General features: G+C 33.4%; 2 protein-coding genes across 2 annotated transcripts in view; both read left to right on the forward strand.

The window, feature by feature from the left end:
• The window catches only part of LOC121407862 (putative phosphoenolpyruvate synthase), a 46606-nt gene extending 42352 nt beyond the window's left edge, over positions 1-4254 (forward strand). Inside the window, exons 38-42 of the mRNA XM_041599093.1 lie at positions 91-133; positions 1062-1138; positions 1801-1903; positions 2171-2245; positions 2823-4254. Of these exons, the coding sequence (XP_041455027.1) occupies positions 91-133; positions 1062-1138; positions 1801-1903; positions 2171-2245; positions 2823-2881 (357 nt within the window). The 3' untranslated portion in view covers positions 2882-4254. The remainder of the gene's footprint in view (positions 1-90; positions 134-1061; positions 1139-1800; positions 1904-2170; positions 2246-2822) is intronic.
• A 3147-nt stretch (positions 4255-7401) lies between these two features.
• LOC121407863 (galactokinase-like) lies at positions 7402-23094 on the forward strand. Its single transcript, XM_041599094.1, has 7 exons — positions 7402-7674; positions 15148-15337; positions 15852-16107; positions 16523-16704; positions 17588-17741; positions 20509-20671; positions 22167-23094. The coding sequence occupies exons 1-7, from the start codon at positions 7501-7503 to the stop codon at positions 22236-22238; spliced, it is 1191 nt and encodes a 396-aa protein (XP_041455028.1). The 5' UTR covers positions 7402-7500; the 3' UTR covers positions 22239-23094.
• The last annotated feature ends 1663 nt before the right edge of the window (positions 23095-24757 follow it).

The following is a 24757-nucleotide window of genomic DNA, read 5'->3' on the forward strand; positions in this document are numbered from 1 at the left end:
GGTCGTATCCTAAGTAGTATTTGATTTGTGTAAACATTAAAAATGTTATATTCTTCCATAATTTGATATTATCTTTTATTTGTTTTCCAGATAGAGACACAGAGGAAGACAAATGCTCTTGTGACACTGAAAGGTAAGAATTATGATACATTGAAGTAGGAGATAAATACAAAATCACAAATTAGCTTTAACTAGGACTGCGTAACAAAATATATTGTGAGGTGACGTATTTTGGATGTATAAATGATAGAGATATTTGCTGAAATATATATTCAGCATATTTCTAATCATATTACATCATGTTAGATATTATATAGCGCTTAATATAAATGTTTCTAAGCGCTGCATACTATTACCCTGGCTTAGATCATAGATCTTAGATCATATATCTGATATTGTATTCTACATAGATTGAATCCTGTATAGTGATTGGTTCAAATAGCATGTGACCAACTATATTTCTACTATGATGTTGCGTGACGCCAGACCTCGATATATTTTTCGCTATACCAATATTCTGACGTCATTATTTCAGAAAATTTGATATTTAGCTAAACTCTCGGGCACACCGGCCAGCGAGCTCTCTCTCCCGTGATGCCTCGGCGCAGGCACTAATCTGCGTTCCGCTGAGCTCAGAGAAATGTAGGTAATTCAACGCAAGTAATACCTGACTTAGCAAGCTCAGCGAATAGAATTTGGTTATGAATTATTAAAAGTAGGATATAAAACAAATATATCAGGCGTTTCTTTCGAAAGCATAGTGGAAATTATTAATCCTCAGTGGACTGGCAAACCTACTATTTTTCCAACCTCAGATAAATAATTCCACTATACTATACTATACTATACTCAAAGCCTGATATATTTGTTTATTGTGTTAAATTTTTCAGAAACAGAGACAAATAAAAACAGAGACAAATAATTTTATAAAGGTGCTACGGATGTAGGTATTTTTTAGAACTATCTGCGTGGTAATTTTCAAAATTGAAAGCCAATTAATTTGACTTCATTTGACCTCTTCAACTTTATTCTACATTTCTACCATTCTCATCCCATCTCAGGGCTACCAGTATGCCAAGGTCGTGTAGAGGGTACTGCTAGAGTAGTGACAAGATTGGAAGATGCTGGTACTATCCAGGTAGGAAAATTCTCTGTATGAGTTAACTCCCTCACCTCCCTCTTGAATATGTATAAAGAAGCAAAGCCCTGATTCCTATTAAATGTCAAAATCAATCTGTCATTCAAGTTAATGCAGTGTTGCAATGAGTCCAAATTTTGAGGGGATTGAGTATTGTTGTATATGGTGTACATGGCTCTTCGCATAATTATTTCCTGGGGGAAAGATGCATAAAATTTTAAAAAGAAACTCGGAAGCGAGGGAGTGAAGTGACCGAGCTTGTCATAAGGCAGAGCTGCCAACCGTTACATTTTTGCCGTAATTATCACAGTTTTTGTAACCATATCCCGTAAAAAAAAAATAAGATCAGCATGAAAATCAGAAAAACATATATTGTTATCGGTTACTTATCAATTTTTCAAACATAATTCATATGATTGCCAAATGGTCGTAATGCCATTCCCAATTTTGTTCATATGATTGATACTTATTTGCTTAGAGCCCAGATTGTGCTATAAGGGCACTTTGTGGTATAGCAATAGTACCATCAAATAATGTATCTAAATTATTTGCATGTTATTCTTTATTGGGACATCAATTTCTTTCGTTTTCAGTATCTTTATCTATAATTGTGGGTCCAAGGTTACAGCGTCTGTTTAATTTTTGTATCAATTTTTTTGCAGTCTGGTGATATCTTGATAGTGATCTTCACAGATGTTGGTTGGAGTCCTTATTTCCCTCTGATTGGCGGGTTGGTAACAGAACTAGGAGGACTCATCTCACATGGTGAGAACAATTTATGTACTCACAGCATCATCATCATCATCATCGTCATAATGATAATAAAAACGATAATACCTGGTAATAATAATGGTTAGGATAATGATAATAATCATAATAATAATAATAGTAATGATAGTAGACTATATAACTTCTCTATGTGTTTCCAAAGGACTTGAATATCATTACTGTGGCCGTAGTTATTAAGAGGGCACATACATTTCAAAAAATTGATTGCTTTTGTACATTATTCTTTAAACAAAATATTTTCAGGTGCTGTTGTTGCTCGTGAGTATGGCATCCCATGCATAGTCAATGCTAAAGGAGCAACAACCTCATTCCAGTCAGGTAAGTGCTTGAGTTGATTAATCTAAGTGATATTTCTTTTACTAGCTCAATTCAATGTAATACAGGAACTATGAGGTCCATTACTTAGCTAAAGGATCAAAAGCCAAGGATGAAAGAAATATAAGAGCCTAAGGGAAAAATCTTCATCTTGCTTTTTTCTTCTTTATTTCAGATTGAATTCACTTTTTTCATTTCAAATTCTACATCAGTTTTGAAGTTAATAATGGTTATTTCATCATGTCATGTATAGCATAAAACAAAAGATGAAGATTTGTGAATAATTTGGCAATTAATTTATTTGACATATCAACATGTACAATGCAATTATTATCCCTTTTTCAACCTTTAATTCATGGCCTCCAGGGTCCCGTAACACAAAAAGGTTAGCGATTAATCGTACGCTTGACTTTAGTGATTGATTGTACATTGTAGTAAATCGTAGCAAAGTGTTCTACGATCATTGGTATGTTTTGTGTTACGGGCCCCAGACCTCTAATTACTTAAGCTTTAAACATGATGTTTTCTAGTTATGATTTTTTACAGACTGTTATATTTTCTGTATTTTCTTTTTTTTTAGGAGATCATGTTGTTCTTGATGGAACCAAAGGCACTATCCAGAAGATCTCATCAGCCTAATCAGTAAGGCCTAATGACGGTTATAGTGAAATTCAGTATTATTACAGATCATATCAGTTAAAGCATAAAAACAGAAAGATAGATTGATTGAATGATGATTCAATCCGTTCATCATATGGAGAAAAAATACAAGGTACATTTAAAGCAAACATACATTACATTGAAAATCATAATATAATACATGTAATCTGTAAAATATTTGAGAAAATATTAAAATATGAATGAATGAAGAGGCAACCAGAAAGGCAAAGCATTATTTGCGCTGCCACCTTAGCAAAACTGGCAACTGCAAATCTGACATTATGAAATATACGAGATTGAAATAAAGAGTATAGATATGGGGAAAATGCAAAGACGGATTAATTAACTTGTGTTAAATTTCGACAAATATGCTTCTGATGGAACGAGGGATATTCTGTGTATAATGAAATGCCTCAACGATTTTAAGTCATCAACGTATCGAAAAAAAAAAAGAATTAATCATCAAGAATCGCCATGCCTGAGAGCATCCGGCAGGTAGACAGTGGGATGGCCCAGCACAGTGGCATGCGACACACAGAGACCATGTTTGCATGAAGAATTCTTAACTTTATGGTGGTACCATTGTCACAAAATTGTAGATATCTTGATGATTAAGTGACCACTTGGTTTAAATAGCTCTAATCATTCCTGTCTAATCTAAATGATTTCACTTGAGTTAGCAGCTGATTTTGATATGGAATCCAGGGGCCCGTCTTACAAAGTGTTGCGATTGATCAGATCAATCGCAACTGTAGAAAGCCAGCATAGTCAACATTCAACCTACATGTTTGTTTAAGATGTTTTCTAGATTTGATGTATACTCATCATTGTTTTGACAGTTCAGTATACTTCTCTTTATTTTTAAAGGATATTGTGCAGATTTCCTGCAGAAAAAAATATGATATGGAAGGATTTACATGTAATTGATGTTGATCAGATCAATCATAAGTCTTTGTCAGATGGCCCTGGACAGATTTACTGACTGCCTTTGATTATTCTTCATCTCTAAAAGACATGTATGCATGGATATTATCGGTAACTCACAGTAATGCCATTTTGTTGCTTGTAAATCATTGTTTACAGAACTTGAAGGTATTGATCGAAGTAAAAGGACGGGAACCAGGGTTGATTTTCATGATTACCGGTAATTTCACATTGTATTCAATGCAATCAATTGTCAAAAAAATATTCCTTGATGATTTCTAAGCTTTGTGTTATGGGACCCAGGACAGGTGTTACTCTTCATGTTCGTCTATGTACTTAAATACCTCTGAACTGCAACTCAATGCAAAAGAGCTAGTGCAAATAATAGGGGGGGGGGGTATGCCACACAAAATGTGATATTATATTCCCTCTCTACATTTATTTGTAAATTGTGTTTTTCTTGTTGAAATCACTTTTCATGCATACATCATGAGGAAATTATTTTCTTTCAGTTTGTACTTAAACATGGATTATAAAATTACTTTGACACTCCTAAAAAAATTGTTTCTAAAGTAATCAGCACATTTGTATCGAACATACATTTTATTCACTAGGGAGGAAATAGTAATGAAATTTTGAAGTCTAGATTAGTTTGTATCATTCAATTTATTGCTATTTCTTTTCTAGAGATAGAAATGATCTTCTATTTTCCACATGTTTATATATGTTTTTTTAATGAAAAATACCCACATTACTTTAAGCTTTAAAAATCGTGAGAATAATGTATACAGGTACAAATAATACATTTTTACGAAATATTTTGATATATGTATTCTTAGTATTGGATTATGTCTCAGGATGTTCAATATCGAAAAAAAATTGATCTGGTGCTGTCTTGATTATTGTCTTCAGGTGTACCATCAATATAGAAGTAGCGCACACTTCAATGCATTCAGTTATACTCCTTTTAAAGGTACTTGTAAAAATTCACATTAATATTTTTTTAATGATATATCTTGGGCTTACAGGATAATAATTTTGTTAAACTAGGATTTTAGATTTACAATTCCAAAAATGTTTTATATCATTTGTATACTTAAACATTCCATTCTATGCTTTTAAATCAGTATTGTTCAAGGGCAGTTCCATTAAATATTTTGATCCAACCTCCTCTTTGTGGGACCCTTTTGAAATTATTGACATCTGAACAATTTTAATGCGCTCAAATGATAATGGCTTGAGAAGGTAATAAATTGAAATAAAAATGGAGGAAAAATGGGGGTTGAAAAAAAAAGGTTTATCATGATATGGAATTGCCATCAAGTTAAAATATGAAAACTTTTAATTGCCTTGGTAGTTAATATAGTTAAATCAGATGATTTTTTAAGTTCTTTGATTATGATTTAAATTAATCAAAGTATAGTAATTGATAATGTTTGTGACAAATCATACAAAAGAAATAGCTTTGTACTTTGTGCAATATGATCAACTTTAATATGCCTTAAATTGTTGCAGCTGTATTTGAATTTATGAAAGTTGAAAATTATTGAATAGATATTCAATATTTAATAAATATTTAAAATTTGATGAAAGACCTTTATATTACTATTTTGATACTTATATTTTTATGAAATATAATGTCCCAAATTCACAAAGGTGGTTTTTAAACCATTGGTTGAACCCATGGTTTATGCAGATTTCCTGTTTAAATTACGCTTATTTACCACATATATTTGAATTGATGAGTCCACTCTTCAAACAGTGGACTCATGAATAAAATAGCATACTAAGCCATGGCAACAGGCGTCAATTCTGCGCACTGTGACAAAAGCGCGCATCAGTCAGCATTGGACATTTTTTTTTAACATATGCAGTGAATAAGCGTAATTTATACAGGAAATCTGCATAAACCATGGGTTCAACCGATAGTTAAAAAACCACCTTTGTGAATTTGGACCAATAATTTTATTGAATGGTGCAGGGTGATAAATTTCTAATAATATCATATCAAGGCAATATTCTTCTCTTAAGTGAGATTGAGAGACTTAGTTGTAGCTATATTTAACTACAGAATGATTAAGTGCAATTGATCAATTAATGAAGTAGTATATATACATATATGTGATTAATTATTGAAAACATGATTACAGTTTCTTATTCTGCTTCCATATCATGTATTGTGATGTTGAATTTTGTAAATGAAACATGGAAATTTTATATCCTACACTCTGCAGCTGAAAATTCCTCAAAACAAAAATGCATGTTATTTTTATCACATGAAAATCTTTGTATATTATACATGGATCCAAACAAACTTTCATTATCATTTGTCACTACAAATACAAACAAGTAATTTTCAAAAAGAAAATCTCCAATATTCCACTTTCTACCAAAAATACAATTGTTATCATGTTATCAGAGTTTACTTTTTGGTTCACTAATGTATGTGATATGAAATCTGGATATTGTAAGAGCTTTAAGTGTTGAATGTGTCCAGCTAAGAATCCATCCAGGTTTTTGGGGGGTTTTTTTCCCCTTTCTTTATGCGATTGTGATATTGATAATTAGGATAATCAATTCATAATAGATAATTATTCATTCTTATAATGTGTAGTTATGATATGAATCGGGGAATTCTTGATGAGTTTGATATGCTGCAAAGGCCTATATCATTGTAATTGTCATTCAATCAACATTAAATTCTAAATGATGAAAATATATTTATCTTCCTCCAGAGTTTCAGTTACTTTGATAAAGTCATTAATTTTGAAGTTATTTGAATCTTTGATTTATCATTATTCTCCCATCTTTCTATGTGTTTAAGTATTTTCAAGGTGAACAATTAAGGGTTGTTAAACTAAGTATACAGAATCGTATGTAGGCCAACTTTTGAAATAATTAAAAGTCCATCCAATTTTTAAGTTAATTGCTATTTCTTCAAAATTGAGATATGCTTATTGATGATCATTGTTTTCTTCTTTTCTAAAGAAAAGCTAAATAAATGATTATGCAAATGTTACTAATTGCATGGGGGGATTTCAAAGGCAGTTGGCAGAAACATAATGAGTTAAAAACAATGGAGAGGGGGAGGGGGCAGCATGGCCAATGTGAAAAATAATATCCTTAGAAGTCCCGAACAAGCCAATTAAGTTAGCAAGCAATTTTTTGTTTACCTGTTCAAAATGAAAATTAAATTTTGTCGGATAGATCTTGACATAATATTCATATTTCTCTATTGTTTAGTCCAAATGTTTTCAGACCCAATCTTTTAGACATTTTGATATTTTCATAACATCCCGTGAGTAACTCTATTATGATATTGGGATATACCGTTATTATTTATATCTACTATCATATCATTCATCTGTTATGATGAGCTTTTGGGATCAAGGTACATCCGGATCCGGTGATATTATCCTCCCGGATTATCCTGGATCGTGAGAAATGTAGTCTACCCATAGAGATATATACTTCTCTACGAGTCTACCCGTACCCCCCCCCCCCCCCGACATCGTCGCGCCTTGAGCTTGCGAAATGCCTCGCCGATATCAAGCGCGCGCTCCGATTTCGGCGATTGCGGCGCATATTTCGTCATCCACAAGTAGAAGCAGAACAGACAACGAAACCAACTCCGCAAAATCGTCAGTTAATTTGAGATTTTGAGTACGATCAGTATGGCAGCAAACGGCATCACAGTTGTAGAAACCGTCTCCGAACTACTGGGCAAGGCGAACTCGGCATTTGAGGAGAAATTTGGAGAAAAGGCGACCGTGGCAGGATGTGCCCCTGGACGAGTGAATCTGATCGGTGAGCACACGGATTACAACGATGGGTTTGTTTTCCCAATGGTGAGTGCCCGGAGATGCGGCAAGCATGCATGAAAACTTTCGTTGGAAATGTGTGATGATGTACGTGCCAACGTGTCGTGTGTGCGACTCGTGTTTGTTTTGTGGGTGTGTCGGGGGCTCGGCCAAGCTTTTGTTTTTGTCAATCACGATGCATTCCCAAACAAATCGATTTTAATACTAGGTTAGAGTGATTTGAGTATATGAAACATGATATGAAAATTATAATTAAAGAAAATGGTCATGGTAATGTTAATGTATATTGTTAAACTGTTATTAAACCAAGCCTGAATTCCATATTCTAGAGCAATGTAGGTTTACAAATAGTAGTAATCTAGATATCTATGACATGTGAAAACATGGCTGTATTGACTTTAACTAAATCAATTTAAAGGACAAGTCCATCCCAATAAAAACTCGATTTGAATAAAAAGAGAAAAATTCAACAAGCATAACACATAAAATTTCATCAAAATTGGATGTAAAATAAGAAAGTTGTGGCATTTTAAAGTTTTGCTTCATTTCACAAAACGGTTACATGTATATGCACATCTCGGTCGGTATGCAAATGAAGAACTGATGACATCACTATTTCTTTTGTATTTTATTGTATGAAATATGAATTATTTTTATTTTCTCGTCATTGCCATGTGAAATGAAGTTTCATTCCTCCCTGAACATGTAAAATTTCATTATTTTAACATTTTGTGCTTCAGGCAAGGAGGTCCTAATCGTTGAATTGGTAATAATTAAAATATTGAATAATTCAAACAATAAAAAAACAAAAGAAATAGTGACATCATCGACTCTTTCATGTAGATGTAAGTGGCTCGTTCATATACCCGGTAACTATTTTGTAAAAAATAAGCGAAACTTTGAAATGTCATAACTTATTTACATCCCATTTAGATGAAATTTTCAGCATTGTGCTTGTCTGATTTTGCTCTATTGATTCAAATCAACATTTTTCTGAGGTTGACATGACTATTAATGTTCAGTTATAAAATAGAAAATAAAGCAATCCTTACTTGGCTAATCCTGTGTGTCCTTCCGTTTTTCTGACTTGACAGTGCTTTTCTCTGTGGTTGTCCACTCAATCGAGCTGGAATTCTTTCTAAACATGGTTCGCAGATTGTCATGAGTGGGATTATTGTATTTTGGTTGCATTATTTAAAGTTAAGAATTAATCTATTCTAATCTTGTACACAAACAATTATACAATAATGGCATTGTATGATTTCCTTAATCCTGCTTACGGTAATTGTGATGGATTGCATAAACCATGTATATTCATTTGTAAGATGAAGATTGGAGGCCCACATGTGTTACTATTACTTTCATTTGAGTTTGAGTTTATCTACTTAAAGAGAAATTCCAGTAGTTGCAGTAAACACTAATTTCATGAGAAAGTCTGTAAAACAAGGCTTAATTGTCAGTATATCATCGAGGATCTAGATCTGGTAAAGTTACATAAACTGAACTTTGTGAAATCTTGAAATCTACGCTGAAAAATGTTCAGACTGAAGATCCCCAACACAGCGCACGTGGGACAGTGTTTAATTATTGCTTCGAATGTCGGGCCCGGTGCTCTACCCGAATCCTGTGCTTATTTGCTGATTTCTCAGCAATTACACATTTTCTTCCAGAATCCTTTGGCACATATGTTTTATTTATACAAACAGACACTTTGGTGGTCATTTCATTGGATTCTGTACAAACTCATTTTGATATCATTACCAAAACTAGCATTTACCTTTAACAACAATAACAATAAGATTACAATGTGATAACATCACAGCACAAACATAACTATTCTAGTATACAGATGTAATTGCTTACATTATAAAAGACAAAATAAGAATACAAACAATAGATTTCAAGACATAATGTGACATACATGTACGTGTATAAACCCAAAACAAATGTTACAACATTTTTTTAAGATCCCAGTCACAGTTTCCAATGTTGATAATCTAACCCAAAAAATAGGTGTATGGTTGAATGTTGTTGTTAAGAAGGAACCATAAGGTAGCCAAGTGCTAGTAGAGACTGTTTCCTTCAAATCTTTGGTATTTTTACATAAAAGAAATACGTGTGATCAGTGAATAATACTATAAATATTTAACTGAAGGAGGGGATGAATACAACACAGTGTTTGAAAAATCACCATGTTATGTAAAACATAATTAGAATTAGAGTGAGAAAAACTACGCTTAGTACGCTGAAGGGATAATGTTATGTACCAATAAAATAGGGTTAACTGTAAAAGCAAGCCCTATCACATTTTGCGCAATGTTTTTTATTACCATGCATCACTCAAGTACACATATTTCAGCTTACTACTGGCACTATAAAGCAGATTATGAAATATCATCCATGGAAAATTTGTTAATAGCACAGGTGAGCAAATAAAGGTGAACTTATTTATCGGATCAAAATTTGGCATGACTCCATGACTGCTAATTGAATCGTGTCTGTATATCTTGTACAGTGTACAGGTACATTCAGTAGTAGGCTATTGCACCCTTAAGTTCCAGAAATTCAAGCATGTCAGTAAAACAGGTATCTGAATAAAGGAATTATATGAAATTGTACAAACTCATGGGGTGAAATATTGATGATGATTTTGATGGCGATGATAATATTTTTTTATCTGAATAGTTTTTAATGGAATCCAAATTCCAAAATAAATAAGAGAATTGAATATTAGGAAAGGATTCCTTGTTTGATATTCATTATTATATGACCCCACCTTTATGCCAGGTAATGAAATGTCTATTAGATGTGTACAAATTTAAAGTTCATGGAATACTTGAACCTTTCTCAACTCTTGCATGTTTGTGTTTTTCCCATGCTTTATGATATGGCTTTATGCCAAAGTCACCATCCCGATTATTTTGGCCCCGTTTCATAAAATTTGTTATCTCACAGTGGCAAGGGGTTTTGTTTGAAGATTCTGCCAAATCCTATGCTTGGTTACTTTTCAAATACACAGTCACCTCTGAAATATACAAAATGCTCAAAAAACAAAATGTACACAAAAGATGTAGAAACTTAATTTCTTTCATATTATGATACCAATTACAAGTACCAAACATTCCTAACTTCCTACTTTTATCAAGTTTAGAACTCCTTTGACCATTACCGGTATATTTTTATGATTCATTTGATTTTTATTTTCATATTAGTGGGGGAAAATTGATATCATGTAAAGTCATATGGTAGCACATGATGAATGTTATTAAAAACTTAAGTTATTCTGTTTAATAGCTTTGATTTTAATGAGCTTATTTATCTGTTATTCAGTGTCATAAAACTCATAATAGTTCATTGAAATTTTGATTGAGAAAAATAATGTTTATCTAAAGTAAGAGAAAACTTTACTTTTCTATACATAGTAACAATTTAGTTTCAGTGATCGGTGTCAATGTTGATGAAAAACTTAAAATTCATTGATTTAAACAAGGAATTACATGTAGTTATTAAATTTGCTGTTGTGATTGATCCATTTTCAAGTCAGAAGTGGTGTTTGAATTGTATCAGTCACTCACAAGTCACCCTTTTCTTTTTTTTCTTCACAGATATCTAGCAGACATACATGTAAAGCATACATTTTAGATGAATGACCTTATAGTGATAACTGTGAAATTACACTCCCTATCTATATGCCAATATTTGATCAGTGCCAAATGTTTACTCTGAGTCTGAGCAAACCACTCCTAGACTCATCAGTAATACTACAGATCTGTGATTGATGATGAACTCAAATATTTCCAGGAAATTGATGTTTTGATTGTGATCTAATGACGCAAATCATTGAACTCTCAATTGTTGAACTTGTGGAACAAAGCTCTGAGAAGGGTCACATGGAGTTCAAATTTTTAATCTTTCATACTAGACCAGCACCTTCAGGAAAAATTGTAAACTTACATGTAGCTGAAAGGAAAATTGAAGTATTACTTTGTTATTTTGCATAACGGTACTTTTTAACCCTAATTCTCCCGGGGTATTTTGATTCTTGTCATTACGGGTGGGGGGGGGGCCATTATGGCCCCCCTTAAGATCTCGGCCGCAGATTGCACGATCAAAACGAAAATTTGCATGATGGAAGAGAATGACGTAATCTACGCAGTTGCATTGGCAAATTTCACTGAATTCATTTCTATTTTATATGAATTATGCTAATTTATTCATGAAATCATACTTTTTGCTCTGATTTACTAAATAAAGCTCCTAGAATGCTAATTTTGGTGAAAATATAGCATTCCTAACAATCGTGAATGAAAAAATTCTGGTACCATGACCGATTTCTTACATATTTTATTGTTTTTTTAATTTCTTATGTATTTCTTTGTTTTTTCACTTTTTGTTTTTTGATGGAAATCGTTCCTGACTTAATTCCGATCATAAACAAGGCAAAATTAATGAAGATTAGTCAGTAAAAGTAGAAATAATGATACATTTATGAATATTGGCTTAATACACAATTTTCTTCGGATTTATACATGAAATCACATTTATGAGCAATTTTGGGTCTGACCTGCACTCACATAATGTTGCGTAATGTCGTAACCATGTACCCGGGCGTCACAAATTTAGTCTCAAAATTTGCGCGAGACTTCAGAGTAAAAAGTCAGTGAGCGGCGAGGTCAAAATATTTTGCGCAGCAGATATATCGCGATAATTGTCGAGGGGAGCGGGCCATTATGGCCCCCCCCCCCTGGGAGAATTAGGGTTAAATATCCTTGTACAGATACCAAAGCCTGTGAGATAGAACACTAAATATTACTATACCACATTGGCAAGTTGTTGGTAAAGAAAGATGATCAACCCCCCCCCCCAAGAATTAGATTGCTGCGACTTTCTATAAAATTGATGGTCATTGATCATTCATGATTTTCTTTTTCATACATGTAAGTGTAGGATTGTATTTAAACCTAAGAGAAAGGACTTTTTATGAAGAATTGATAATAATATTTCATGAAGATGATATTGTAAATACGGGAGCTATCAAATCGTTTGTATGACATCTGGAATGTATATTTGGAAATGTTCTTCTGCAAAGGTTTGCTCTTTATTGCTGAAGTCACGTTGATCAGCATAAAGGTTAGTTAGGCTATCCATTAAAGGAGAATGAAACCATTGGAACAAGATAGCTTGTGTAAAAACAGAAAAATCAAAGAAACAGATCAACAAAAGTTTGAGAAAAATCAGACAAATAATGAGAAAGTTATGAGCATTTGAATATTGCGATCACTAATGCTATGGAGATAGCAAATTGGCAATGCGACAAAGATATGTGATGTCACTTGTGAACAACTCTCCCCATTACGCTAGTATATATTTCACTTGAATTGCCTCTTTTATCACATCTATCCATAGATCATGTGTTCTTTCTACATGAGGGCATGTAATACATATTTTTTTAAGAATACATCATGGATAGAGAGTTTGTATCATCATAAGAAAAAGCAAAAAGAGACATTTTGAGGGTATTTTATAGTCCACCAAAGGGAAAGTTGTTCATCAGTGACATCACACATCCTTGTCGCATTGCCAATGGGAGGATCTCCATAGCATTCGTGATTGCAATATTCAAATGCTCATAACTTTCTTATTATTTGTCTGATTTTTCTCAAACTTTCTTTATTCTTATTCTTTGATTTTTATGTTTCTACACAAGCCTATTTGTTCCAAATGTTTCATTCCCCTTTAGTACATCCACGTGCAGTGATTCCTGTGAATATGACCTTCAGTAGAAACCTGATTTGATAATTTTTCAATGCCAGACAGTATATAAACACCAGTTTTTAGATGCTTTGTTAGCATGCATAGCTTTCACAATCACTTGAAAACAGTTTCATCCACTATTAAAATCACAACCAGAACTGAATTTCATCTTTAAAATCATGGCTTCTGTTCTCTACATGTACATGTGGGCTTAAAGTTATATCAGATTTTAAACTTACATGCACTGTAGGCTACATGTTATTGTATCAAGTAAAACCAGACAAACAAAATACTGGCATTTGCATCAAAATCAGACAAGAAATTACAAAGTAAGGAGATTTTAAATGTTTTCATGGTTTACATGTAACAGTTCTATGCATGTCCCCAATGAGCAAGCTCATGATGATGATGATTATATATTCCCAACTTATTTTTTTGTATTTTACTATATTAGATATGAAATTAGTTTCATTCAAAATTTTTCTTTCAAGAATGAAAATAATAAATTGACTATAACTATTGAATGTTCATGATGGTCAGGTGTGTATAATTGTGTTAACAAAATATTGCTAAACTTTAAAATTCAGCAACTGTTAAATAATTGATTAAGATCAGATTTTGATGATGTTATTTTCATCATTTTGCTCAGTGAATGTTGGATAACTCTGTTTATTAAAATATAACAATTTTCAGTCTGAAGTAGGCCTACCGCTTTTGCCGCTTGGATATTTTCAGTTATATTATCATCACATGTTCTGACCTGCATAACCCTATGGTCATCAGGATACATGCAGTTAAACCTTGGTTGCACTACTCCACTGTAGGCCTGTACATGTACTTGAGGTTTCTGAAAGTGATCTTTACTTGACATGATCGTGAACTACTATCGTGCAATTAGATCCTCTCTGATATTTTGATAAAGGGTTTAACTTTAGTATGTGAGTCCAGGGGGGTGTTTCACAACTATTTAAGCATGACTTAGAGTCGTACTTAAATGTTGACGCGTACATGATATGCAACGCGCAATGTTATTGATTAAAACGCAGTAGTGGGCGTCCTCTTGACATGATCTGACCAATGCGGTCATGCCTTTTACAATGCACACATCTTGGCATTTAAGTGCGACTCTAAGTCATACTTAATATTTGTGAAACACCCCCAGAACTGAAGTACATGTAGGTCCACAGTGTTTTCATGAAGGCCTATGCATTATGAAATATTTGTACTTTTCCTTCTTTTCATCAATGCTTGAAAAAAAACTCATTCAAAGATATAGCTCGTAATTTCCTGAATGAACAATAAGACACTATTCCTGAATAAACCTTTGATGTTACTGTTAGATACATTTACTGTGCTATTTTGTTTGAAATGTTGTTTGATTGCACAGTATGTGGTAATTTGAACTGTACTTGTATGCAATTGTAACCGGTAGACTTTCATAACCTTTATGGAATGGGATCATGTTTTTATTACAGGTTCCTGCTGCAAGTTGATTGAACTTTAATAAGCAATTGGTGTATATTGGTACTTCTTTATTCAATGCCGGATTTCGCCTGATTTTTTTTAAAGAATGATAGTAAAAGATGGTAAAAATCTAAATATTGCATACACCTTTCAAGCGGGGCTTATGGAGCAGCCCAGTACCAGTCCTCGATAGAAGCAATGATACATAAAATGTATTGTATAAAAAAATAGGTCGTATAATCACATCTGAAATATATATTTATATTTTTCAAATATCAATAGGCATTGCCGCAGGTTACAATTCTGGTAGGACGGAAGACATCGTCTGGAGTTTGTCGCGTTCTGACCACAGCTGAAGGAACGGATGAACCCAAGTACACTGAATTTCCTGTTCCTACCACAGAAAAGCCACTAGAACCTGGTCTACCCAAATGGGCCAATTATGTGAAGGGTGTGGTACAGAACTTCAAAGGTATGTTTGTATTGGGGAGAACAGAAAGCTCAGAGAGGTAGAGGGAGGGAGTATTACATGATCAACTGGTCAAAAACCCATTATACATTGACTTCATAACATTACACATTAGGCCTATGCATTCATATAATAATAATAACAATTTTATATACCTCAAATTTGCAAATTGCCTCTTAGCGGTTAAGAGAAAGGAAAATGAAGTATAAAGGAAATAGAAATATGATTTGATAAAGTCATTTACCCAAAACATTCACATATTTACAGGTTAAAATGAAACAAATTATAGAAAAGTTACACTAAATATGAAACATATGATAGAATTTAGTATTTTGGACCAGATAAAAGCACAGTGCGCTCATTAGGCCTTGCCCCATATAAAGAATAAAGTTTCAGTATAATTGATGACCTGTCGAAATGGGAAAATATGGGGAACATTAAAAAGCAAGTTTTTGAGTAAGTTTACCCTTCATATCCTTTGAAAAAATATCTGATTTAATTACACCTTTGCTTCCAGGTACACTGTGTTCATTTGATGCTGCCGTTGTGACATCGGTACCTCTTGGGGGTGGTGTGTCCAGCTCTGCCTCCCTGGAGGTGGCTACCTACACATTCCTAGAGGAACTCACGGGATGCAAAGCATCCAACCTGACGGAGAAGGCCCTCGCTTGTCAGAAGGCAGAACATGATTTTCCCAAGATGCCGTGTGGGATCATGGACCAGTTTGTCTCTGTGATGGCGCAGGAAGGAAGTGCTTTACTGTTGGATTGTAGGTAAGTTTACCCAGTGCAGAGAAAACATTTTCCTTTCAATCATGTGGTGTCATCATAGGTCATTCTGTACAAACTTTTACAGTTTATGGAAGAATGAGGGATATATTTACGATTGTATATATTCATATGTTAATATTGTTTTTTTACATGTTTTTTTAAGATGCTGAATTCATGGCAGCTATCACTTCATGTTCTCCATTCATTTCTAACTATTAAACAAGGTCTCAAGTTTTGTTCTTAGATATCCACATCATACATGTTTCTTCTGTTATCAAATTAATATACAACATTATATAGCACATATAACACAAGACAATGAAATAAAATTGATGTTTATCCTATTCCTTCCACACTGCTCTTTCTTGGATATTTCTGTCTCTCAAATGTTTTTCTTCTTTGAATTCATCATCAATAGGACGATGGGTACCACCCAGGTACCCCTTAGTGACCCAAATGTGGTGGTCCTCGTCACAAATTCCAACGTCAAGCACGAGCTTACGGGCAGTGAGTACCCCACAAGGAGGAAACAGTGTGAAGAGGCTGCTGCTATGCTGGGCAAGAAGAGTCTCAGGGATGCTACCGAAGAGGAATTGAATGGTGAGATCCTGGGGTCACAAGGCATCAATACTTTCACCGTGATATAACTAGGTTATTTAAGCAAAGTCTACAGAAGCCTGTTCCAGACGGAGTTATCTTTTGAATATTAAACAAATATCAAAGTCCTAATTACATTGTCTGGTTGATTTGAAATCCAGTATGATTGAATTATTGGTGCAGCTGCAGAATAGATTTCTGCGTAGTCTTTCTTCCTCATCCATGATAGACATACAAATATCAGATGGAGTTTTGACATTGCTGGATTTCACAATAAATTTTTGTATTTTCAAATCATGATTATATACCATTTTTATATTTACTTGCATCGGATGATGATGATGAAAAGCATTTATACTTCTCATGTATTTTTTGTAAATAGATTCAAATAATGATAATGATATTTCCCATCCTTAATGCAACTTGATTCCTATTGTTTTTTGTAATCATGATATGTAAAGACACTACAGAAATACATGCATGAGTTTTAAGTTTCCACAGAAACTCTCATTTGTAAACTAAAAGTGCTCAAAAATTTCTTGTGGCGACATCTTCAAAGTCTCTAGTCCATTTGCAAGTTTACAAGGGGCGTTAGATTTTAGATACACAATTAATTGTGATAAAATTATAATTAATTGTAATCCACAATTAATTGCAATCTGTTTCTGCAAGCATACTGATCTGACAGAAATTACTATTTCAATTGAATAACCTGGGAAATCCCAACGAAACCCCAGTCAAGAATTTTATTTGTGCAAATCTATGCTTTAAGTTGTAAAACTGTAGGTTCATGTTGGTATAAATAGGCAGCTGAATTTTATGAGTGCAGAAATCTGCTTTTAAATTCACAAGAGATTTTTCAGATGTTTGATGATCTTTATTACAGATGCTAATAATAATTTTGAGGATGTCACCGTGTTTAACCGAGCACGTCATGTGATTGGTGAGATCAGGAGGACAACAGAGGCTGCAACAGCGCTGCAAAAGGGAGACTATGACCTCTTTGGCAAGTTGATGGTAGAAAGTCATAAATCACTCAGGTGAGAAGCAGAATGGCATTGCTAACAGGTAGCAGTTTGGGAAAATAATAACTGTTTTTTTTTTTTACCCAATAATTCATGCTGATTTTGTTTTTGCTAAAAATGACTACCAGTTTCTGGAAATCACTCTTTTCCTGTATTGCATTTCTTTAAGTATAAGTATTGGTGCCATAGTAACTGAGCCTTTTTAGCATTTCCATCTCTGTTTTGTTAAGTACTATAATCACATTAATTTATTATTTTTCACAAGATCATATAGTTAGGAAAATATGAATGTACCTGGGTAGCATTTTGTTGTCTGACAAGTTATAATAATAATATAGGGTATTTATATTGCGCACATATCCACCTTGTTAGGTACTCAAGGCGCTCCTATATTACCTAGCTAAGCTAGAGGTTCATAGCGCACACAGCTTTTTCAGGCATTCCTACTGGTACCCATTTACCTCACCTGGGTTGAGTGCAGCACATTGTGGATCAGTTTCTAGCTGAAGGAATTTATGCGTGGCTGGGATTCGAACCCACGACCCTCTGTTTCAAAGTCCGAAGACTAATCCACTGGGCCACAATGCTCCACAATCTTTCTTTGATTTTGATTGGCTGAGAAGCTCTGTTACTATGGAAACTGTCATATAAATTAGGACTTGTTGGATGAAATGTCCAATAATCCCTTTCAGGGAATGTTCCCCTGTGCACATTGTCACAAATATTTGACTGTTACATATTACAAGGTGTATTTGATAAGTCTTGATGAATAAACAATGATGTGTAGATTGTGCTTCAACGTCCTTTATAAGATCTTTATAAGATAAGGGGTGTCTGTCCATAGTCACCTTATTGGGCTTATCATAATTATACAAGGACCATCTTTCCACATTCTGCCACTTTTGTAACTGCCAGTTTCATTAGTGTCCCTGAAAGATTTGTAAAGATGTAAAGATATTTTATCCTGGCTTGAAAATGGGACAGAAGTTCTTCATTCATTTGTCTCTGTTATACATTTTGGAATATACAGGATTCTGAATACTCTATGCATTATTAAAATGACTTTGAATTAGAATTTCATTACTCAGCTATAATATATAATATATTGTCTTCCCAATGAAAAAGGTAAAAGAGGAAATTTGCCATCCAGGCATAATCCTTCTGTAGGCAACACAATTGTATAGAATAGTATAGCAGTGTAGTATTTATTTTCCGTATAAAAATAAAAGAATACAAAACGGATGGAACGCCCATATTCAATTTTGTCAACATGACAATACTGTTCTTCCATGGAGTCCATATACAATAAAAAGTAAACACATATAAAAGAAGCATAACATATACAGTAAATTAAACAAAATAACAAAAGTGATATAAAAAAAAACACCTGCTAATTATTATTCTAAGAGTCAATACATGTAGTCTGGCAAGAATTCACACGAAATATTTTATAGAATGAATGAATTGAATGAATTAGGCTGCTGTCATTATTGAAATAAGTTGTAGGTAAGGAATAATAAAATGAATATACAATGATTGTAAACTGTCACAAGATTTTGGTTCACACATACAATTTTAAGAGGACAACTGAAGTAAGAGCATAAAAATAGATCCCTACTGTAATTGCTGCTAAGCTGCTGAAGAATCCTTATGTAAAGAGAATGTGATTGTAAGATATTTTATCCTGGTCAGAAAGGGGAATACAATATTTTTTTTGTTCCATATTTTCAAACTTGTTTTATGTACCAGATTCTGAGTACATGTTGTCCCTGCATTAGTAAAATGACATTCAATATGAATTGGATTTCTTAAAGGACAAGTCCACCCCAAAAAAACTTGATTTGAATAAAAAGAGAAAAATTCAACAAGCATAACACTGAAAATTTCATCAAAATCGGTTGTAAAATAAGAAAGTTATGACATTTTTCACAAAACAGTAGTATGCACATCTCGGTCAGTATGCAAATGAGGGAACTGATGACATCACTCACTATTTCTTTTGTATTTTATTTAATACATGAAATATGAAATATTTTTATTTTCTCGTCATTGTCATGTGAAATGAAGTTTCATTCCTCCCTGAACACGTGGAATTCCATTTTAACATTTTGTGCTTCAGGCAAGGAGGTCCTAATCGTCAAATTCGTAAAAATTGAAATATTGTATAATTCAAACAATAAAAAACAAAAGAAATAGTGAGTGAGTGACATCATCGACTCTCTCATTTGGATGTAACTGGCTCGTTCATAACTATTTTGTTGAAAATAAGCGAAACTTTGAAATGTCATAACTTTCTTATTTTACATCCGATTTTGATGAAATTTTCAGCATTGTGCTTGTCTGATTTTTCTCTATTGATTCAAATCATAATTTTTCTGAGGTGGACTTGACCTTTAACTAGTGAATATTTACTGAGAATAGATTATGAGGCATATGTTGTTGTAATCATTCCAGCGAGTGCCCAAGACCTGTAATGGCCTGCTGGCAGAGTCTGCTGTAGATAATAGATTAAATCCTGCTGGTTCCCACATATTTTCTCATTCCTATTCAGTCTGAACATGCAATATGGAAACATAGTTTATCTTTGTCTAATATGAGTAACTATAGGGTTAGTGTGTGTGTGTCTTTTTTGTAGAGAACTTCAAAATGAAATTGAATTTTGAATCATAAATTGTATCTACTGGATGCAAGACAAGAATTCTTTACAGCATTTAGAATCTCTCCTATTGGACTGGAATATTCTTGTTTTTTAGAAATATATTTTCTGTCCTTTTGTATTTAGTGGCGACTACGAGGTTAGCTGTCCAGAATTAGACCAGCTGGTCGAGGCGGCCATGTCAGTTGATGGTGTTTATGGATCACGCATGACGGGAGGAGGTTTTGGAGGATGCACGGTAACGCTCCTCAAGAAGGATGCTATCGAACGTGCTGTACAAACCATCAAGGTAAGTGCCGTGTGAACTTAACCCATCGGCCCATTTGTTGGACTACAGTTTAACTTAAACCATGGTGTATACTTGCTCAAATTATGGGGAGCCAAAAGTTCAAAAATTCTGTTTACATTGTACATTATGTTACTATCGTGTTTCCTTTTGCTTTCATAATGGAGAAAATACTTCAGTTATCATTCCCAGACAATTATGAACAATTTGGGTGTCTTATGAGTTAATAAATTGAATGTGTACTGTTAGGGATTTGTGCTCCAATTGGCTCTCCATAGCTAAACCACAACTTTAAACCAGTTCAGAATACGGGCCTTGTGGCTTAATTATGGATAACCAAGTGTGATGCAAAGTCATATAATAAGATGATGAATTTATAGGTGACACGACATTTGCCGGCGACAATCGCTCTGGGCTTTATTTCGACTAAGATATAGGTTCAGGATTGCAAGAGGGTTTTATGTTAGGATTAGGGTTATATTAAGGGTAGGGTATAGTATCAAATCCATGGTTAAAGTTGGCCATTCCATTGAATGGAATTTGCCGTGGAGCAAATATCATGGCACCCGATCATCACTCTCTATTCTTAGATCATTTTAAATTGTCTTGGAAGGATATACAATAGTTTTCTACACGCTTTGACCACTAACAAGAACCCAGTAAACACATTACACGATAATTAATGTTTTTAAATTCTTCGCTTCCCATAATAATTTTAGCCGCGAGATGGACTATGGTTTGAATTAAACCATAGTTCAGAGTACAGGTCATTGAGCTCTGTGCCTGTGCTAGGCATTATGAAAAATATGTTTTATATTGAAATTCAAATTGTGTGCTTACACATTAAGAATAAGAAGTTGAAGGTAGAGTATGTGATATAATATACCTTGTAGGAAAATTATGAAGTACATATTGGATTATACATTGATATGGAGCTATGTGGGTAGATGTACCATAGATAAAGGAAATGACCATTGTACCTAATTTTTCTCTTGCATTAATGTCCCATTTCCATGCTTGTGATTTCACGCTTTGGATTGCTAACAAAAAACAGGAAAGAGGAACAATGTAATTGATTTTCCAAGCTATGATTAAGTGATGTGAAAAGATCGTAAGGCAGGCATTGAATTTATTCTGAAGTCTTAATAAATCTTTTAACATAAACTTTTCACTCTGGAAGTATGTGACATTTTTACAATTAATACTTACAATGATGCAAGTGGTCATGTTATTTTTTTATTAACAAAAAATGTAATGATTTTCGAGATACACAATAGAAACATTCATTTTAATCTTATCAAATTCATTATTTTCACACCATCGCCTTTTTATTTTTACACAAGATAGGAAAGTACTTGTACATGTACATCTATTGATGTTGATTTTTCTATCAGCATTTTGACACAACACTTTGAATGACCACATTGTCATGATATGTTATAATTTTACTTTATTTCTAATTTTTGTTATGTATATCATTTACTTGTTTTTTTTGCAGGAGAAATACAGTGGTACACCAACATTTTACCTATCAGTTGCATCCAAAGGTGCTCATGGGCTGAAGCTTTGAACTTGACAGCAAATCAGCAACTTTCTATATTTCTTCAAGTATTTACCCACACAGTAAGCAATCTTAATGAGGAGCAGTCATTTTGGTATTCTTTTCCTTGTTCGTCTGCGAGGACTCAAGCAGCTGCCTTATTGAAATCAGCAGCTGCCATATTTATCATCTAACTTGAAAGAGTTTGAATCAAGAAACGGCTTTTACAGAGATTTAATCGACAGTTGTGCTGATGTCATGAAACTTTTGTGAAGGGCTGAAATTTGGTGTTTCTGATCATTTGCATGATGCTGTAACGTCGGCTATTGTAAATTTTGATCCCGTGCAAGTTTTGAACACGGTTTGCAAATCACAAAGTATTATTAGGTGCAAATATTTAACAGAATTGATTCATTATCACGTATATTGTATCATGAACCTTTGTAAAGATTTGAAATGAATCATGATTAAGCAGCTGCTGTTATACTTACCTAGAAGTTTTATAGGGATGGGAACTGGGAAGGTGATGATATGTGACTCAATTGTAACATGTCAGCAAAAAAGAGAAAAATATATATATGAAGAAATGGGCTTATATAAGATGATAAAATGTGAAAAATGGTATTAAGTCACTAGGATTTCCAAATTTAGTCAAATTATAGCAAATAAATCATTTTATTTTTGAGGAGCTCATTCTCATTGTCTAAAATTTCACTTTTGCCAAGTGTCAAGTCCATGATTTGCTGAATTCGCTGACATAAATTATGGTTGCCGAAGTGTCCTGCATTTGCTTTTACATGTCATCAGATGTTCTTGCTCCGTGCTTTTCCAAGCAGTTTTTTTTAAGTAAGATTCAAAATGGAAACTGATGGGACCAGACATTGTATATCAGAAGACTTGATAAAGAGTGTCCATAGTATATATTTTACCATTGTATCCAAGTTATATCTTTCGAAATGATTATGTAGTCAGGATGTTTATACCAGTGAATACTTCTCATGAATTCGAGTGGCAGTAATTTTCTTGTAAAGGTGAACATTTTATGAAAATATTTTTTTTTAAATTTTTATAGGATGATGCAATGGTGGTATGTGCAAAGATTGTATCAATGCTCATTCGTTTTCAATTTTATGGTACAGAAGTGACTTTATAGCAAACAGGGGAAATATTTTTGAGGACTTAACTTTTTCACTTAAGGTATATTTTTATTGTAACTTTTACCCTTTTATATTTATATTTTCAGAGCACATTTTTCTCACCATATTTGTCTCATGGTATATTTTTTCACTTCATCTGACAATTTTGTTTCATATAAAAGGGAAAATGAGTATTCTAGAGATTTACACAAAATTTATTTAGACTTTAAACTGCTTTAAGCAGAAAGTCCAACACCTGTTTACCTGTTTCTGTATTATAGTTGATATGATTTTAAAGGAAATGAATTTACAAAAAATGGTTTGACATCAGTGCAAATGAGACATGATTTTTCCAATCTTATCAGCTGGTGTGCTTATTTAAATGAAGAGCTCTTAAAATCTCATTTGAAATCAGAATGAAATACTGACTTTAAGTTTATGATAAGTAATACACCTTGACCCTCAGCATGAGTCTATGCCATGCTATCCTTCTTGTGTAATATGCATGTTATTGTCTATCCACTTGTGTTCTCAAAGATAACACTCCTGTGCTGATCCGCAAAAGCTGAAAATTGTATTTAAAAAATCCATGTCATGCTATAAGCAAACTTTTAAAAAAGTTACTCCAAGAAAGTTATTTCTCTGTTAGTTTTCAGTATCATAATGTATTCATCTATAATCAAAGTATCAATATATTTGATACCTTGGTCATTTAAAATGATAAAGAAGATATATCTTTGGGAGAATTTTTCTTCCTCATTTGACCAAATGACCTGTACCATGTTGGATAACAGAGGGCGACATTTGCCATTTGTGTACTTTGGCAGATATACTTCATAGGACAATGAAATAAGACTGTTTTGTGGTTCTTTCAAAGAAAATGTGTGATGTAATCAGAATATATGTGATTTTGCTGAATATCATAATTACCTGACCAAGTTAGATTGATTAATATAGAATATATATGATATATGTAGCTACAAACATGACATGTTCCTTACTTGTTAAGAGTTCTGAAATTTGACTTCTTTTCCTAAAAATCATATTTTCAATGGCTCCTGGGATGAGATGTTTGCGGATATGGTCCTGTGTCCCCCCCCCCCTTGCTTTCGACTTTTCATCTCAAATACTCTTTTACATCCTTGATAAAACATTTCCACCCTGTGTCTAGAAAATATTTTAGGAAGAAACGGGGTGTGTATGTTTTTCAGGGAGAGTCACAAATATTCTTTCATGGACGTTACAGATTTATTTTGTTTATATTGTTACCAGTATTATGTGATGTTTTTCCAGACTGTCGAGACAAGGTCTTGGGCTCTGGGTTAAAGTAATATATGATTGATGTCGAAAATCCTTGAGGTATTAGGCTGATTAGAAGTGCATTTAGATGAATGCATATTGTAGATGTAGATG

This window comes from Lytechinus variegatus, chromosome 2 (assembly GCF_018143015.1).
Source record: "Lytechinus variegatus isolate NC3 chromosome 2, Lvar_3.0, whole genome shotgun sequence".
NCBI classification, from domain to species: domain Eukaryota; kingdom Metazoa; phylum Echinodermata; class Echinoidea; order Temnopleuroida; family Toxopneustidae; genus Lytechinus; species Lytechinus variegatus.

What these genes read in the sequence shown, in the direction of transcription:
- LOC121407863 (XM_041599094.1), top strand. Translation starts at nt 7,501, where the DNA reads ATGGCAGCAAACGGCATCACAGTTGTAGAAACCGTCTCCGAACTACTG. An exon ending in ATGGGTTTGTTTTCCCAATG is followed by an intron (nt 7,675 to 15,147) that starts GTGAGTGCCCGG and finishes AAATATCAATAG; the next exon opens with GCATTGCCGCAGGTTACAAT. An exon ending in GAAAGTCATAAATCACTCAG is followed by an intron (nt 17,742 to 20,508) that starts GTGAGAAGCAGA and finishes TTTTGTATTTAG; the next exon opens with TGGCGACTACGAGGTTAGCT.